Source organism: Pseudonaja textilis, chromosome 8, assembly GCF_049901715.1.
Source record: "Pseudonaja textilis isolate UNSWEBS1 chromosome 8, rPseTex1.2, whole genome shotgun sequence".
Taxonomy (NCBI): Eukaryota; Metazoa; Chordata; class Lepidosauria; order Squamata; family Elapidae; genus Pseudonaja; species Pseudonaja textilis.
Genome location: NC_141997.1, coordinates 8,218,459 through 8,235,361, shown reverse-complemented (window position 1 = coordinate 8,235,361; position 16,903 = coordinate 8,218,459). Strand labels below are relative to the sequence as shown.

The 16,903-nt window shown below is 33.4% G+C and overlaps 1 protein-coding gene across 5 annotated transcripts in view; it reads right to left on the bottom strand.

Moving 5' to 3' along the window:
• SH3KBP1 (SH3 domain containing kinase binding protein 1) overlaps positions 1-16,903 on the bottom strand; it is a 160,742-nt gene that overhangs the window by 38,866 nt on the left and 104,973 nt on the right. For 4 of the 5 annotated variants that reach the window (XM_026714219.2, XM_087938245.1, XM_026714217.2 and 1 more), the window contains 2 exons: positions 7,094-7,169; positions 2,669-2,763 (listed from right to left, as the gene is read on the bottom strand). In XM_026714219.2, coding sequence (XP_026570004.1) covers positions 2,669-2,763; positions 7,094-7,169 — 171 coding nt within the window. Of the gene's footprint in view, positions 1-2,668; positions 2,764-7,093; positions 7,170-15,021; positions 15,118-16,903 lie in introns of those variants that run through there. The other variant, XM_026714224.2, reaches the window with a different exon arrangement.

Below are 16,903 nucleotides of genomic sequence, written 5' to 3'. Positions count from 1 at the left end.
TATTTAACTGGTTGTCCACTAAGACTCCAAGATCCTTCTCACAGTTACTGCTATTAAGCCTGGTTTCACCCAATCTATATGTGTTCTTTTGGTTTTTCCTGCCTAAGTGTAAGACTTTACTTTTCCTACGTTGAATTTCATTTTGTTAGATAGGGCCCAATGTTCAAGTCTGTCAAGATCCATCTGGATCTTGAGCCTATCTTCTAGGGTGTTAGCGATTCCTACCAGCTTAGTTTCCCCTCTATTCCCTCATCTAAGCCGTTTATGAAGATATTGAAGAGTACTGGGCCTAAGACAGAACCTTGTGGTACCCCACTGCTTACTTCCCTCTGTGTAAATGTAAACTCGCTAATGACTACTTGTTGAGTACAGTTTGTCAGCCAGTTACGAATCCATCTGGGGTGACGCTATCTATCCCACTTTTTTCTAGCTTACCAAGAAGAAGTTTGTGGTCTACTTTGTTGAATGCCTTGCTGAAGTCTGAGCATATTATGTTCATAGTATTTCACCGGTCTACTAATTTAGTCACTAGGCTGAAGAATGAAATAAGATTGGTTTGGTGATCTGTTTTTAACAAAGCCGTGCTGACTGCTAGTTAATACTTTACTCATTTCTAGATGTTGGGAGAGCTGTTTTTTAATTATCTTTTCCAGTATCTTCCTAGGTATTGATGTTAGGTTGATTGGTCTGTAGTTTCCTTGGCCTGTTCCCCCCCCCTTTTTTTTTTGAAGATGGGAACCTCATCAGATCTTTTCCAGTCCTCTGGTAGTTCCCCAGTGCTCCAGGATGTGGTACAGTGGTTCTGAGATGACATTTGCCAGCTCATTTAGAACTCTGGAATATAATCCATCAGGTCCTGGTGATTTGTATTCATCAAGATCAGACAGGTGTTCTCTTACTATTTTTTGCTTATTTTAACTTTTATTTCTGGTCTGTCTTTTACAATTATGTTTTTGGTAGGTTGGGCTATAGTTTCTTTTTGCATGAAGACCAATGCAAAGAATGAGTTAAGCAGCTCTGCTTTCTCTCGGTTGCCTGTTACTTCCTTGCCATCTTCTCTCTTTAGTGGAGCAAATGTTTCCTTGATTTTTTTCTTGTTATTTATATGTTGGAAGAAACTTTTTTTTTATTATCTTTGACTTTTGTTGCAAGTCTTTGTTCATTCATCTTTGCATATTCTGGCCATTAGTTGTGTGTCTCTTTTTCCATTTTTTGTGCTTGCCCTTTTTGTCTTTCAATTTGTCAGGGAGATCTCTGTGCAGCCATGCTGGTTTCTTCTTGGATTTCTTGTTTTTCTTTTTCAGTGGTATTATGCTGGTCTGGTACACTCATGCACGCCCTCTACAGACCTCTTAGGAAAAGGGTGAGGTCAATAGTAGACAGTCTAACATTAAAGTTTTTGGGGTTTGGGGAAGAAACCACAGAGTCAGGTAGAGTATTCCAGACATTGACCACTCTGTTGCTAAAGTCGTATTTCCTGCAATCAAGTTTGGTGCGGTTTACCTTGAGTTTGTATCTATTGTGTGCTCTTGTATTGTTGTGGTTGAAGCTGAAGTATTCATTGACAAGTAGGACATTGCAGTAGATAATTTTATGTACCATACTTAGATTGGACTGAAGGTGGCGTAGTTCTAGGTTGTCTAGGTCTAAAATTTCAAGTCTGGTGGCATAAGGTATTCTGCTACGAGTAGAGGAATGGAGAACTCTTCTTGTGAAATATTTCTGGACTTTCTTGACTTGTATTAATATCCGTTATGTAATGCGGATTCCAGACTGATGAGCTGTATTCAAGTATTGGTCTAGCAAATGTTTTGTATGCTCTAGTTAGCAGTGTGATATTACCGGAAAAAAAGCATAATTATACATATATTATATTTTTAATATATTAATACATGTATAATTTGGGTGTTCTTTGGGCATAAGCACATACATGGAACACATATTGCAAAACACAATAGTACCAGTCACTTAGCTGGGAACTAATGTTATTCCATATGGCAAAGTTCAATTACTTGTTTGTAATGTATAAAGAAACGGTTCATCCAGTTTCAGTCTGTTCTCTCACTTTGGACATTGTGATATTTTCTTATTATATAAACTCTTGAAACAACCCACCCTAAATATTAGGCATCATGCTCAAACTAATTACTCAGTTTGATTTGTTCATCCAATACAGTGTTTTTCTATAAAATGTGTGACTGTAAATAAAAATAATTACCCCATGGGGAAAAGATTACTTTTTTAATTTGGTAACTATTTTATTAATGGTTAGAAAATAGCAGCAGAAGTTAGAAATCTGGATATGTTAACAAAGATGAAATAATTTGTGTAATTGAATAATGAACATTGAATAATTATGATTATTTGGAGGTTAATGGTTATAAATGTGATGTTAACATGTTTATAATGTTTGATATTATTAATAGATTATAGATAAAATTGAACAGAGGGCCTAATTAAATAACACAACATTTTTAATAAGGATAAGTGAAAATGAAGGCAAATAGGTATTGAAAATAATTGTTATAACTGTTGCGTGTATAAAATTTATCATTCAATAGAGGTTGTATCTAGATTGTATACTGTTATTGTGAATATAGAAATTTTATACATAACCAAGAAAACTGTACAATAAATAATAATATTTTTTTAAAAAGCATATAATTACCTTATTGACAAGAGTAACAATATCACCTTCTCTGATTGTCAATTCATCTTCATTCTGTGCTTCATAAGGAAATATAACTTTACAATACTCCTTCACTAAAAGGAAAAGTGGTGTTTTTCAATACATTTCAGCAACTTCAGAAGTAAATGTAAAGAAATCAAACTTGCTAGGTCAAGAATTAGAATTATATTAAAATAACTTTCAATAAACAGTAATAAAAGAAAAATGTACTTTAAATATGTGTTTTCAGTTCATATTCTTTTTGTGGGGCTGGAGGAAGACAGAATCTCCATTTTTTAAAACTAGTTTATAGTATAAAATACAAATATACAAAACCATATAGTAGGACAGAAAAGGGAAGAGGGAAGTATGGAAGAGAGGGGAAAAAGGAAAAAAAGGCATTGATGTTGCAATAGAATAAGGCATTAACATTGAACCTTAACTTTTTACTTATCCATAATAATATAAATTAGCCATGTCTATAATGAAAAATCAGTCAGTAAAACCCAAAATCAAAGTTTCATTTTTTTCCCCATTTCAAGCATGAAGTACAAAACCAGTTTCTAAGTAGAAACAAAAGTACTTATATTCTTTTCTATGATCCCAATGGTCAATTTAGCCATCTCTGCTAACTCCATCAACTTTTGTAGCCATTCATCCATGGTGGGAATTGAAATATCCTTCCATTTTTGTGCATACAGTAGTCTTGCTGCCGTCAACATACATAAGATCAGAGTTCCAATTTTTTCCCCCAAGTCTTTTTCCATTAAGCCCAAAATAAAAGTTTTGAGTTTTATCTTTATCTTCACTTTAAGAATTTTCTGTATTAAAATATGAATCCTACTCCAATATTTCTTTGCTTTATCACATGTCCATCATAAATGATAAAAGGTCCCTTCTTTACATTTACATTTCCAACATTTATTCTAGATAACTTGTCTGGTGTTAAATACAAGTGATACATCATCTTCTTAAAAAAGTTAAATTATAGTTTAGTGTGAATTTTAAATACCCAAAGTTCCTTGCCCACTGAATCATACATTTTATATATTCACTTTTCAAATTCAGTTTCAATAATGTTTTATAAACCTTAACATTAATATGTTCATCACTACCACGCAATAAGATTTCAAATTCATTTTTAACAAAATCAATCGCATAATTCTTTTTATCTAGTTTAAATCTTTCTTTCAGTTGTTCATATGTGAACCAATGGCAAACACAACCATTTAATTCTAACTCTTCCCTCAACTTGAGCATACGGTCACCAAAAATGAAAGATATTTTTTTACCATAAGTCCACCAGTCCAGCTTCACCACCATTTCTTTTCTGAATGAAACTTCTTGGGGGGACATCCAAAGAGGCAACTTCATAGAGAACCTTGTATTATATTCATTCCAAACTCTTAATATGGCACGTTGAACAATGTGGTTGTTGAAATCAACATTTACTTTAATTTTGTCATACTGTAAATAACTGTGCCATCCAAATCTTAACTCATGACCTTCTAAATCAACTAGCCTCTTATTCCAGAGGTTCACCCATTCTTTTAGCCAGATCGGACAACATGCATCAAAATACAATTTCAAATCTGGTAAACCCAAACCCCCTCTTTCCTTAGAATCTGGCAATAGCTTATATCTAATTCTTTGTTGTGGTTCGCTGGCAGCAGGTGCGGATGGCAGAGGTCCCTAATAGCAAGGACTCGGACGAAGGGCCTGCACGTGATGCAGGGATGGGGCCAGGACTATCGGAGAGTGGGGAGCTGCCTTCGGAGCTTGTGGAGTCTAGCAGCAGTGACGCAGAGGACCCCGTGGAGCCTGTGCCCAGTGCACATGCACGCAGGGTTGTTCGAAGGAAAGAGCAGTTGAAGCAGCAAGGGCGACTCAGGAGCAAGGCTGGAAGGTGATGGCCCTCCCATAAGAGATAAAAACCAACTTTCGGGGATGTGTTCTTTGCAGGAAGCAAAGAAGTTCTTTAGACTCAAGAGTTCTCATCGAAGCCCTGCTTATTCTGGTTTGTTTTTGAAACTTCTGTCAGTGGATATTTAATCAGTAATTAGTCTTCTATTCTTGGCAGCCTTTTGTAACCTTGAAAGGGCTTGCTTTTGATATCGGACAATTAGCCTTAACTCACTCTTGGCTGGAAATGCACAGAATTCCCAGCACCGCATTAAAAGGTTTGCTTTTTTACAGTTTGTGTTTGTTTAATTTGAACAAGGCTTGGGTCAGAACATTCTTGTTTTCCTCCTTTTTTTGCACTTTGCACTTAAGACTTATGTACCACTTTATAGTGCTTTACAGACCTCTCTAAGTGGTTTTACAGAGTCAGCATATTGCCCCCAACAATTTGGGTCCTCCCTTGCCATATAAACTTGGAAATATCTTTCTGCCATTGTTTAAATGGAATTATCAGTTGCAAGTATTGGTAATATCTGAAACATGTTAGTAATGTCTGAAGCATCTTTGGTAAGACATTCATCTTAATTACAGAAATTATACCCAATAGAAACATCCAATTCGTTCCATTTTTGTAAGTCCTTTTTAATATCATTCTGAAGAGGCACATAATTATTTTGAAACAGTTTTATATTTGTGTTTGTCAGGATAACCCCCAAATATTTCACCTTTTTCTCAATCTTAAAATCTGACTTTGTAATCAATATATCACAGATAACATGTTCTTAATCAACATTGTTGTTTTATGTTTATTTTAAAACCTCATTTAATTTCCTTATCAAATGTTCCCATGTTATTTTTGGGGTCCTGCAGGAATATAACCTGATCATCAGCAACTGCCCTCAATTTATAAGCTTCTTTTCCATACTTATACCCATTACTTTCTCATCTTGCCTAATATCCTTATTCAAAACTTCCAACACCAAGATAAACAACAGAACAGACAAGGGTCATCTTTGTTTCCTACCCTTTTGAATTTCACATGAATTAGTTAAGTCACCATTAATGATAATTTTTACTTGCTGTGACATATAAACAGCTTTAACTCCTTGAGTAAAGTTCTCTCAAAAGGCCATCTCTTCCAGCACTTTAAATTTAGAGCCTATCTTCTATGGTGTTAGCTATTCCTGCCAGCTTAGTATCATCTGCAAATATGGTTCTATCCTTCTATTCCCTCATCCAAGTCATTTATGAAGATATTGAAGAGTACTGGGCCTAAGAAGGAACCTTGTGGTATCCCATTGCTTACTTTCCTCCAAGGACAACTTGTTAAGTATGGTTTGTCAGCCCGTTATGAATCCATCTGATGGTAATGCTATCTATCCCACTTTTTTCTAGCTCATCAAGAAGTAGGTTGTTGTCTACTTTGTTGAATGCCTTGCTGAAGTCTATTATGTCCACAGTATTTCACTGGTCTACTAATTTAGTCACTATGTTGAAGAATGAAATTAGATTGGTTTGGCATGATCTGTTTTTAACGTACCCATGTTGACTGCTAGTTCATGCTTTATTGCATGAAGACCGATGCAAAAAATGAGTTAAGCAGCTCTGTTTTCTCTCTGTTGCCTGTTACTTCCTTGCCATTTTCTTTCTTTAGCGGACTGACTGTTTCCTTGATTTTTTTTGCTTGTTATTTATATGTTGGAAGAAACTTTTTTTTATTATCTTCGACTTTTGTTGCAAGTCTTTGTTCATTCTGAGCCTTTGTTTTCCTGTCTTCATCTTTGCATATTCTGGCCATTAGTTGTGTGTCTTTTTTTTTATTTTTTGTACTTGCCCTTTTTGTCTTTCAATTTGTCACAGATATATTTGTGCAGCCATGATGGTTTCTTCTTGGATTTCTTGTTTTTCTTTCTTATTAGTATCATGCTGGTCTGGCCTTTTATGATCATATTTTTCAGAGTTTCCCAAGATTCTTGAGTTGTTTTCCCCTTTAGGATTTTCATCCAAGGAAGCTATCCCAAGTTCTCTCTGAGCTTGTTAAAATCAGCTCTTTTAAAATCTAAGAATCTGGTATCATTGTGTTCTATTGCTTGTGTTTGCATTATGTTGATTTCTAGTATGATGTGATCACTCTTACCCTAGGTTCCTACAGTTTCAATTCCCCTTATCACTTCTTTTTTGTTTGTAAGAATTAAGTCCAGTATGGCTGTCCCTCCAGTTTCCTTCTCTACCTTTTGGACAACAAAGTTGTCAGTTAGGTTGATTAGGAACCTATTTGATTTCTTACTTGGTGGAAAATTAATCTTCCAATTGATGTCATGGTAATTGAAGTCCCCATTACTATTGTAGTGTGTTTCCTACATATATTTGTTGGTTAGCAAAAAGGACATTTATTTTTTCTGCTTGATTGGTGGCCTATAGTATGCACCTATGGTCTATTCATTCTTTGGGTAGTTTGCACTTCTGTAGTGTGTCCCCAACTTTCTCCAACCAGAATGTAATAAAAAAACCAGGAAGACTTACTCTTTGTTCTGCTATCCAATTCAGTTTTTGTTGCCTCCTGGACTGTTGTAGCTGTGGGCATTCTTTTTCCAACTGTCTGTAAACATAAAAACAATTAATCATTTATAAAATAAGACCACTCATTATTTGCTCATCCAAATCATAATAGTTAATTAAAATATGAAGTAACTGATTTAATTCATTACCTGCCACAATGTCTTTAATTATTTTAACTAAAACCTATTTTAAAATAACAAATATATGTAACTAGTTCTCATTTCTTTGTGACTTTATTACATATTTGTGCAAAAGAAATTATCAATCAAAGTTATATAACCATCCATGTCACTGAGGCTACTCAGTAAATTGTGGTATTTGCAATCATATTAAGGTTTTATTGATACTCGCTTGTTCTAAAATAATTATTAACTATAGTTTATCTTGATTATTTATTAACTGTATTTAAGCTTTCAGTATTCTCAGTAAAAATAAAATTGTTTATACAGAATTTAATATAATGTAATATAATTTGCATTCTAATTTATTCCATAAAATTTATCATTTAAAAACCAGGGTTAAAAGTGATCGATCGCACTAACGAGAAACAATATTAAGAAAATGAAAACATTGAAAATGAAAATGAAAGTTTCACTATGGAAGGAAAAATATGTAATTAGAAGTTAAAATCATCAACATTATTAATATCATTAATATGTTAAATATTAAAGGAAAGCTAGACATATTTTTATTCTGTCATCTACAATATTTTTATTGTAGGAAAAAATTATAGCTATTGCTTTTAAATACCTACTTCTCTTTGCTACCTGGATAATATCCAAATGTTATTTGAGTTATTTCAAAGCAGACCTTTAAATTATATGTTCTGAAGAATAACATAAGTACTGTTTTACATAAAAATGGAATTTGAAAAACAATGCCTAGGTAATTATGGAAAATATGAATTCTGTAATCTAGTTTAGAGTTAAATGTCAATCAGCTACTCTGGAGAAAAATGATTTAGTAACTGCCTTCAAGACAGAATAAAATATATTAAAAGCATTCTCTTCTAAAACATGTAACACTGAATTTGTAATGGGCAAGTAAAATATATGCTCTTTTTCGTATATATTTTGTTCATTGAACTAAGGGTACAAGAGACTCTTATAAATTTATATATGAAGTAAAATTATCTTCATGGGGCCATGTTCTTTTTCACTTTTCTGTAGTAGATTACTATTGTTAAATGTGTAATAGCTCTTATGTTATTGTTTTATTTACACTGGGTAGTTTTACAGTATTATTACTTCAGAATACAAGCCAGAACATACAAAAAAAATGAGAGCAGAGGGTGTTATATGATTAGTATTAGGGTTCAGTTGGACATTGTTCATACAATTGGAAAAATACATTCAAGTCTTTTTTTGTTTGGAAATTCTTTATGTAGTATTTAAATAGTTTTGCATGGTTCCAACTGCTATTTTCTTCATACCTTATTCTCCAATTATAAGGAGAACATATTATTTCCAAATGGCAGCTTTTTTAAATTTAATTTTTTATTTTATATAAAGAAAAGTTAAAATACAAAACTGCAAGAAATTTAAAACAACAACAAAAACAAATGATACAAAGCATTCAATAAATTTTTAAAAAAGAACCCAACACAGATACACATATTATCTTCCCTGGTTGAATACTGATTGCTACAATATTAGTTCCCACTGCAAAAAACAACAGCCTCACATGTGCCCCCATGCTCCATTTTGGCTGGCAGAGTGCTGCAGGAGACCATCCAAGCTGAAAATGGGGCATGGGAGGGCTCATGCAACTCCCTGTTTTGGCTGCCAGTGGTACCACGAGCTGGTCCTTTGCTATTTCAGGCCTTGAGTTTGACACTCCTATTATATGCTATATTAATGACAAAATAGCTCGGGAAGAACAATAATAATGAAAAATACAAGGTTAGATGTCAGCTCTGAGATTTAGCTGCCAAGAATGTTATAAGGGAAAGAGGGGGTGGAAGAGTTGGAAAGTTCAAGGTTATTTCATATGTCGCATTAAAAAATTCCAGCTGCAGTTGTTTGGTTCTTGTGATTAATGAAGTGTAAGAAGTGGGAGGAGAGAAGGTAGATTTTGTGAAACGTGCTGAAAATGACTTTCAGTTTGGGAAATTCCATAGATGTACCAGAGCTGTTGTAATAAATCAACTGGAGATTATACTGGTCTCGTAGTGATTGATTACCATGGACAATTTCTGGATGCTTAACATTAGAATTCCCAAACCCTTTGTCAACAAACATTGTAATCCACTGGTAGAAAATTTACCACGGCATCTTATTAATCTCAAATTGTCCCAAAAGTTAAGAGTAATTCATCCTGGATCAAATATCCTCATTTGTTTCTTAATACCATTTCTTTTCAATTGTTGTCTAGTTAAGTATAATACATTCAATCTCCACAATTGATCTATCTTCCCAGCAAAGTCCAGATAACTGGTTTGCAATTAAGAGTAATACATCTATTTGCCAATTTCACCCCAATCCTCCTAAAAAAACCAATTTGTCACTTTTTCATGTCAGGCTTCTGCTATTATGAACAAAGTTCTTAAAAGTTCAGAAAGATGTATGGAATCAACTCAGTTTGTGCAATCAATATTCTTTGATCTGCAGCTTTCAAATCAGATTATCTGCATATTTTTCCACAAGCATTATCATTTCATCAAACTTTTAAAAAAAGCTTTCACTAATGTTGCCAAAAGGTCCTTTCTCATATTTTGGCCATTGCTTGACTGTAATGTTGATCAGGTATAATGTTAACTTTAGATGGCTGATTCCGGAAGGAATACTGGTCACATAATGTGAAAAGAGGTATCGACTGGACTCACTGGATAAAGCAATGGAGTTCTACAACCAGTATTTTGGTACTGAAGAGGAACTGGAGGAGCGGGAAGCATTAGAAGATAGAGATCAAGGAATGCCTGCCATAGAAGAAAAGGAACTGCAGCAAAAGGAAAGAGAAAAAGGACCGAATAGAGAACAATGGAACAAGACCCAAAGAACCAAGAGAAATAAGAGCAACCAGGAGTATATGACCTAGATATAAATAGAACAATGCAAAAAGAACTTAAAATATTATCACTAAATATCAACGGATTGAACCTATCCTTGAAAAGGAAAAATAGTAAACGTAAATAAGAATTAAATATGCTAAGAATTGTTATTACAATTAGATACATTATGTATAGTAGTATGAAGTAAGAATAGAGTAATGATTTAATAGTAATGAATATAAACTAATTGTAATCATAACTGCACGAGATATTTGAACCCAGACAACACACTGCTTAAACGAAAGATGGAATGTTTGTATAAAGTAAAATAAAATTAAAAATTAAAAAAAAGAAAAGGAAGAAAACCATCAACAAATTACAAAGATTAAGTCTAGACATAATACTACTACAAGAAGTCCACATAAAAGAAAAATACAAATAATTACTGGCGTACCCCAAATTGGGGACACTATTTATGTCATCACAACAAAAGGAAAGATGAGCTGTGTAATACATTGAAGAAATAATTCAGGCAAACCAAATATATAAAGATGAAGAGAGAAGGATTTTAATTATGGAAGCAATATTAAATCAAAAACGGGTACTCCTAGTTGTAATCTATGCACCTAATAGTGGACAAGAACAATTTTATAAAAAACTACATTATACTATAGATGAGGTGCAGTGTGACAATATCTGCCTCCTAGGGAATTTCAGGGCAATAATAGACAAAAAAAATGACTATAAAAGTAATAGAATTAGTAAAGGAGTAAGAAGGATTCTACCTAGAACCTTCTTTAATATGTCAGAAGAGTTAAATATACAACATGTATGGTGAGGAACCCGGGGAGAAACCAATACACATTCTATTTTAACAGACACAGATCCTGGTCTAGAATAGATATGATATGGATGTCGATGGAATTAAATACAAATGTATATGAGGCAGTAATAGATACAAATTTATGGGTAGACCACAATCCAATGAAAATTAGCTGGAAAGGATGAAAGAAAAGTATAAGACGGACTCTGAACCAATTGATACTAAAAGATATAGAATTTAAGCAGATGTTGGAAAAACAAATGGGATTCTTTTTTAAAGAAAACAGGAAAGGAGACACGTCTTTACAAAACCTATGGGATACAGAGAAAGCATATATGAGAGAAATTGCCATAACGTTTACAGCGAAGAAAAACAAAAGGAAGAAGCAACAACAAAGAACCCTAGAAGAAGAATACAAAAGACTTGAAGCAGAGTTACAAAAGGAACCACAAAAAATAAACCTAAAATAGCAAATGGACTTTACGAAACATAAACTGAATATTGTTGAAAAAGAACTAGTGCAACATATAAAAAGAACAAAACAAAACTTTTTTGAGAATGAATGCAAATAAACCAGGAAGGTGGCTAGCTTATAAATTGAAAAAGGAGAAACAGAAAAAATGGATAAGTAAATTGTAAGATAAAGATGGAATTCTACATTATCAAATTGAGGGGGGAAAAATATTATCTAGGACTTTTATAGGAAATTATATGATAATGAGGAAAATTCTGAGGAGAAAATACTACAATATTTAGGAAAAGCTAATTTACCTAAAGTGCCAGAAACAATTAAATCAATGCTGAATGAGAAAATAACTACAACAGAACTAGTGGAAGCAATCAAAAAATAAAAAAACCAACAAGTTACCAGGCCCAGATGGGCTACCAGCAGAAATATACAAAGAGCTACAAGATAGCCTAGGCCAATCATTATTAGAGGTATACAATGCAGTTTTATCAGAAGCGAAGATACCACCATCCTGGGTGGAAGCTAACATTACGTTGGTACCAAAAGAGGATTCAGATTTAACACAAATAAAGAACTATAGACTAATATGTCTACTGAACACCAACTATAAAATATTTGCCTCAATAGTAGCAGAAAGACTGAAGAGATTTTTGAAGGAGTTCAGACACCCTGATCAAAATGGTTTTTACCTAAAAAGCAGATAAGAAATAATGTAAGAGTAACAGTAAATACATTGGAATATTGCAAAGCACAAAATGAAAAACAATTGGCATTGTTGTTCCTAGATGCTCAAAAGGTGTTTGCTAATGTGAACTGGCAATTCATGCTACATCAACTAAGATGTATGAACTTTGGAGATAATTTTTTAAATATGTTCAAGGCAATATATACAAATCAGAAAGCTAAAGTGATTGTGAATGGTGAGGTAACTGAAATTTTTTCAATAAGAAACAGTACAAGGCAAAACTGTCCATTATCTCCATTGTTATTTATCTTAACACTGGAAGTACTAACTAGAAACATCAGGCAAGATGAGCAAATTAAAGGAATGGAAATTAAAAGAGAAAAGTATAAACTGCAAGCATTTGCAGACAATCTAGTTTTCATTTTAGAGGAGCCATTAGAATCAGGCCCAAGACTCATAGAGAAATTAGAAGAGCAAATTTATTGTGAACAATATGCTACTGAGAAGTAGCATGCTACAGTAATAAAAATTAGAAGAATAAATGGGCTGCTCAAATTGGATATGGAAATGGCTAAAATTGAGATACAACTGTAGAGGTGAAGGCTAACTCCTGATTGAAGATCCAGTTTTTCTGGAGAAGTTAATTGCATCTAGTTTGTGTTGATTATTATTGTTCAAATTGGAAAATTACAGTGGAATAAATACTATAATTATATAGGTTATCACCAGCATGTTTCAAAGACTTGGTATTATGAACAAACATTATCCTGATGATCAAATGATATGGAGCATCAGACTGAAGTCAACAAGTTATCAGAGAGCAAAATAATTCTTTGAGTTACAAAGGGTATTTGGAAACCTACAAACTATTGAAACATGCTCATTTTTCTCAAGCCAAGGAAAGTGTTTTTCAAAGCCAGAAACAACATGTTTCTTTCTATTTTCTGTAAAATACTTAAAATTTCTCTAGCTGAACACATTTAGTGATGTGGAAATGAAACTACTCACCATGTAACACTATATTGTACTATCAATTCCTACAACATATTTCATAGGAATATCCAAAATAAGTATATATTTGCTGTCACTTTCAAAGAAGAATGAATGATTATTGTGTGAACTTCATTTTCTCATATACAAGAGCTAAATATTGTGTGGACACAATGAAGATGACACCTCATGAAAGGCTGAAGCTTAGTTTTTTTCTTTTTTGTTATGCTTTTATGTAATGTTCTGGTGATAGAAACAAAATTGTTCATCAGAAAAAGCACTGTAATAAACATGATATTTATAAAGAAAATACATGTTCATAAAAAATATCACTAATCTGATGCTAATATGAGGTAGAGCAAATTTATGTTTAGAAAAAAAAATCTATAAATGCAAGATTCAAATCAGCTTGTCCCTGAGAGGTATATTCAACACTATTATAAACATGATAACATTTTCAACTGGAAAATATATAACCATCAGTTCTCTCTTCAACCACTTGCCTTCTCATCCAAATTTCCATTTCTCATTCTATTTTTCCACAGGATTGAGGATTTATTATTATTATTACTCCTTTGTACTCTCTCTCTCTCCCTTCTCCCCTCTATAATTAACAGCGGAGGAAGAAGGCAAGAGTCCACATGTTTTTTCCAGTCCCATACAAATGTCAAATTCTACCACATTTCCAAAGGAATAGGAACTGACAGGAATATGTCAACTTCTCTAAAATATAGAATACCAACTGTAGACATTATAGGGCTATGTTTATATAGTATTACTACAAAGAGAATGAAAAAATAATAGTTGATATTATATACAAAGAATAAAAAATTCTGCTGAAGTGCGTAAGAACCAAAATAAAACCATGAAAGAATATCAGTGCAATCCTTTTTATTTTATTCCAATTGAAGTCTCCTCTGTCTATTATTACTATTAGAACCCTGTTGTACAATTAAAAAATACACATATACATATTTTTCTGCTCAATTGTTTAGGAACTCTTTTGATAAAATTTCCAGACTGGCTACTGATTTATTTATGTAATATATACAAATGACCACTTTTTGCTAAGTTTTTGTATATAAATATATGTTGAAATTATTCCAGATATTTAGCACTTATTAAACTATAAACACCTTTTTCTTTTTGTTCAATTTCGAACAGGAAAACAAATGACACATTCTATATTGCAAGCAGAAAAAATGTTTCAAATAGAACTCAGTTAATGCTTACACACAGAATTAAAAATCTGGACAACAAATATAGATTAAGAAATTGGCAACTAATACCTAAATAAATAAAAGGTCAACATGTTTAAAAAGTATAAGGAAACTTTCTCTGTAACTCTAATTATAAGTTACTTCTGATTAGAAATATATCTTCTAATCAAATAAACATGTTGTATTTCAGGGGTGCCAAACTGGCAACCCGCCGGCCGCATCCGTCACACATAGGCCATGCCACCCCAGCTCCGCAAAGGAAAAAGCATTGCAAAACATCACATGAAAGCAATGTGATACGGTGAGTTTGACACCCGTGTTGTAGTTTATCAGTAACAATTCCAAAAGTCTGATTTTCATTAATTAGATAGTAAGATTTAAAACAAATCTTATATCATACTAAAAGAAAACTATCATAAAGCATCTGAATATTTGTATATATCAAAGCAGAAATATAAAAGCAGCAGCTACACAGTTCAATGCAAGTTATTAATGTTATTTATTAACTCTGAAACACAGATGTTACTGCTTTTTCTTTTAAGACTTCAGTTTAACACATTTTATGTGTTACTCTCACTTTAACACATTTTATGCTAAGATATAGACCAATTTAAAGCCTTTGTTGCCAAACATGTTGTTACTTATATTATGCAAATTACAATGTAGCTGTATACATACAAAAGAAAGAAGTATTTGGTTTTTTTAAAAAGACATACCTCTTCTCCCATTGTAAGTAAAGCCACCTAAAAATGTTTAGAAGCAGTATGAACAGTCCTTGCACTTCCTTGTAAAATTTGAGCTCACTGAGAAACCAAGCCTAAAACTGAGTCATACATTAAGATTAATACTAGCTATGAGGAAACATTGCATTTGTTTATTTCACAGGAAACTGGAACTTGCTAAAAGGAAAGCAATTTTTAACTCCCTTGAAGACAGAGAAAATTGTCTAGAGAGAAAACTGATCAAACTCAAATTCAGAGCAAACATAGTCATTGGAAGATAAAAACTTTCTGAGAAACCCAGGAAACAAGTCAGATATATATGAGGTAATAAGACAGGCGATATTTTAAAAAAGATATTCCTTTCCTAGCTATAAGAAATTATTCTGCACTATTTGTATTAAAAGTTTTAAATAAGTAAAATATATTAATCTACTAATCACACAAATAGTTACACAATTTATATAATCTACAAGTAATACTACAGTATAATAAAAAGCCAACGTTCATGATGTTAACAGCCTCACAATTACTGGGTATATAGGAAGGGAAATATGAAAACCTTAATTATTACATAGAATGCTTTTCACAGGTACACATACCAGCATAAAAATGCTCAAACCACGCAGTTGAACAGGTTCAGATTTAACTAATACTATGCCACCCACACTGAATAACCAAACCCAGTATCTTGCAAGATGAGTTTCAGTGCAAGCCACTGATGGAAAGCATTCTTTTGTAACACTATTCACTTCCAGTTTCCAAAAGTTTAACAATGAAAATGTGGCTACAAAATGGTGTCAGGATGCCAGTAAATAGTGCAGTTGCCTTGAACATGGCATATTTCAATTCACCATTAGAATGAATGAGTGAATGAGCTGGAAGGGACTTTGGGGGTCTTCTAGTCCTGCCCCCTGCTCAAGCAGGAGAACCTATACTTTCAGATAAGTGACTGTCTAGATTCTTCTTAAAAACATCCAGTGATGAAGTATCCAAGATTTCTGGAGACAAGCTGTTCCACTGGTTAATTGTCCTCAAGAAGTTTCCAACCAGGTTCCAGATTGCTTCTCTATTTCCAACCATTGTTTCTTATCCTGCCCTCTGGTTTTTTGGAGAATAATTTGATCCACTCTTCTCTGTGGCAGATCCTCAAGTACTGGAATACTGCTATCATCTCACCCTCATTCTTCTTTTCTTTAGACTAGCCAAACCCAAATCCTGTAGCTGTTCTTCATATGTTTTAGTCTCCAGGCCTTTGATCATCTTACTCTTTTCTGAACTTTTTCCAAAGTCTCAACATCTTTTTTTGTAGTGTGATTACCAAAATTGGTTGCAGTATTCCAGATGTGGTCTTTCAAGGGTTTTATAAAGTGATACTAATACTTTATGTGATCTTGATTCTATGCCTCTGTTTATACAACCCAGGATTGTATTCACTTTTTTGGCTGCTGGCTCATATTCAAGTGATCATCCACTAAGACTCCATGCTCCTCTCATAGTTACTGTTTTTGAGCTAGGTCTCGCTTAAACTGTACTTATACCTTTGAGTTTTCCTGCCTAAATGTAAAGCTTTCATTTTTTCCTCATTGAAATTCATTTTGTTGGATAGGGCCCATTATTCAAGTTTATCAAGATCTTTTTGGATCTTGAGTTTGTCTTCTGAGGTGTTGCCTATTCCTGCTAGTGTAGTGTCATCTGCAAATTTGATGAGTTCTCCATTCCCTCATCGAAGTCATTTATGAAGATATTGAAGAATACTGGGCCTAAGACAGAGCCTTGTGGTACCCCACTACTTACTTGTCTCCATGTGGGTGTAGTACTAATAGGGACTACTTGTTGAGTACAGTTTGTCAGCCAACTACAAATCCATCTGGTGGTG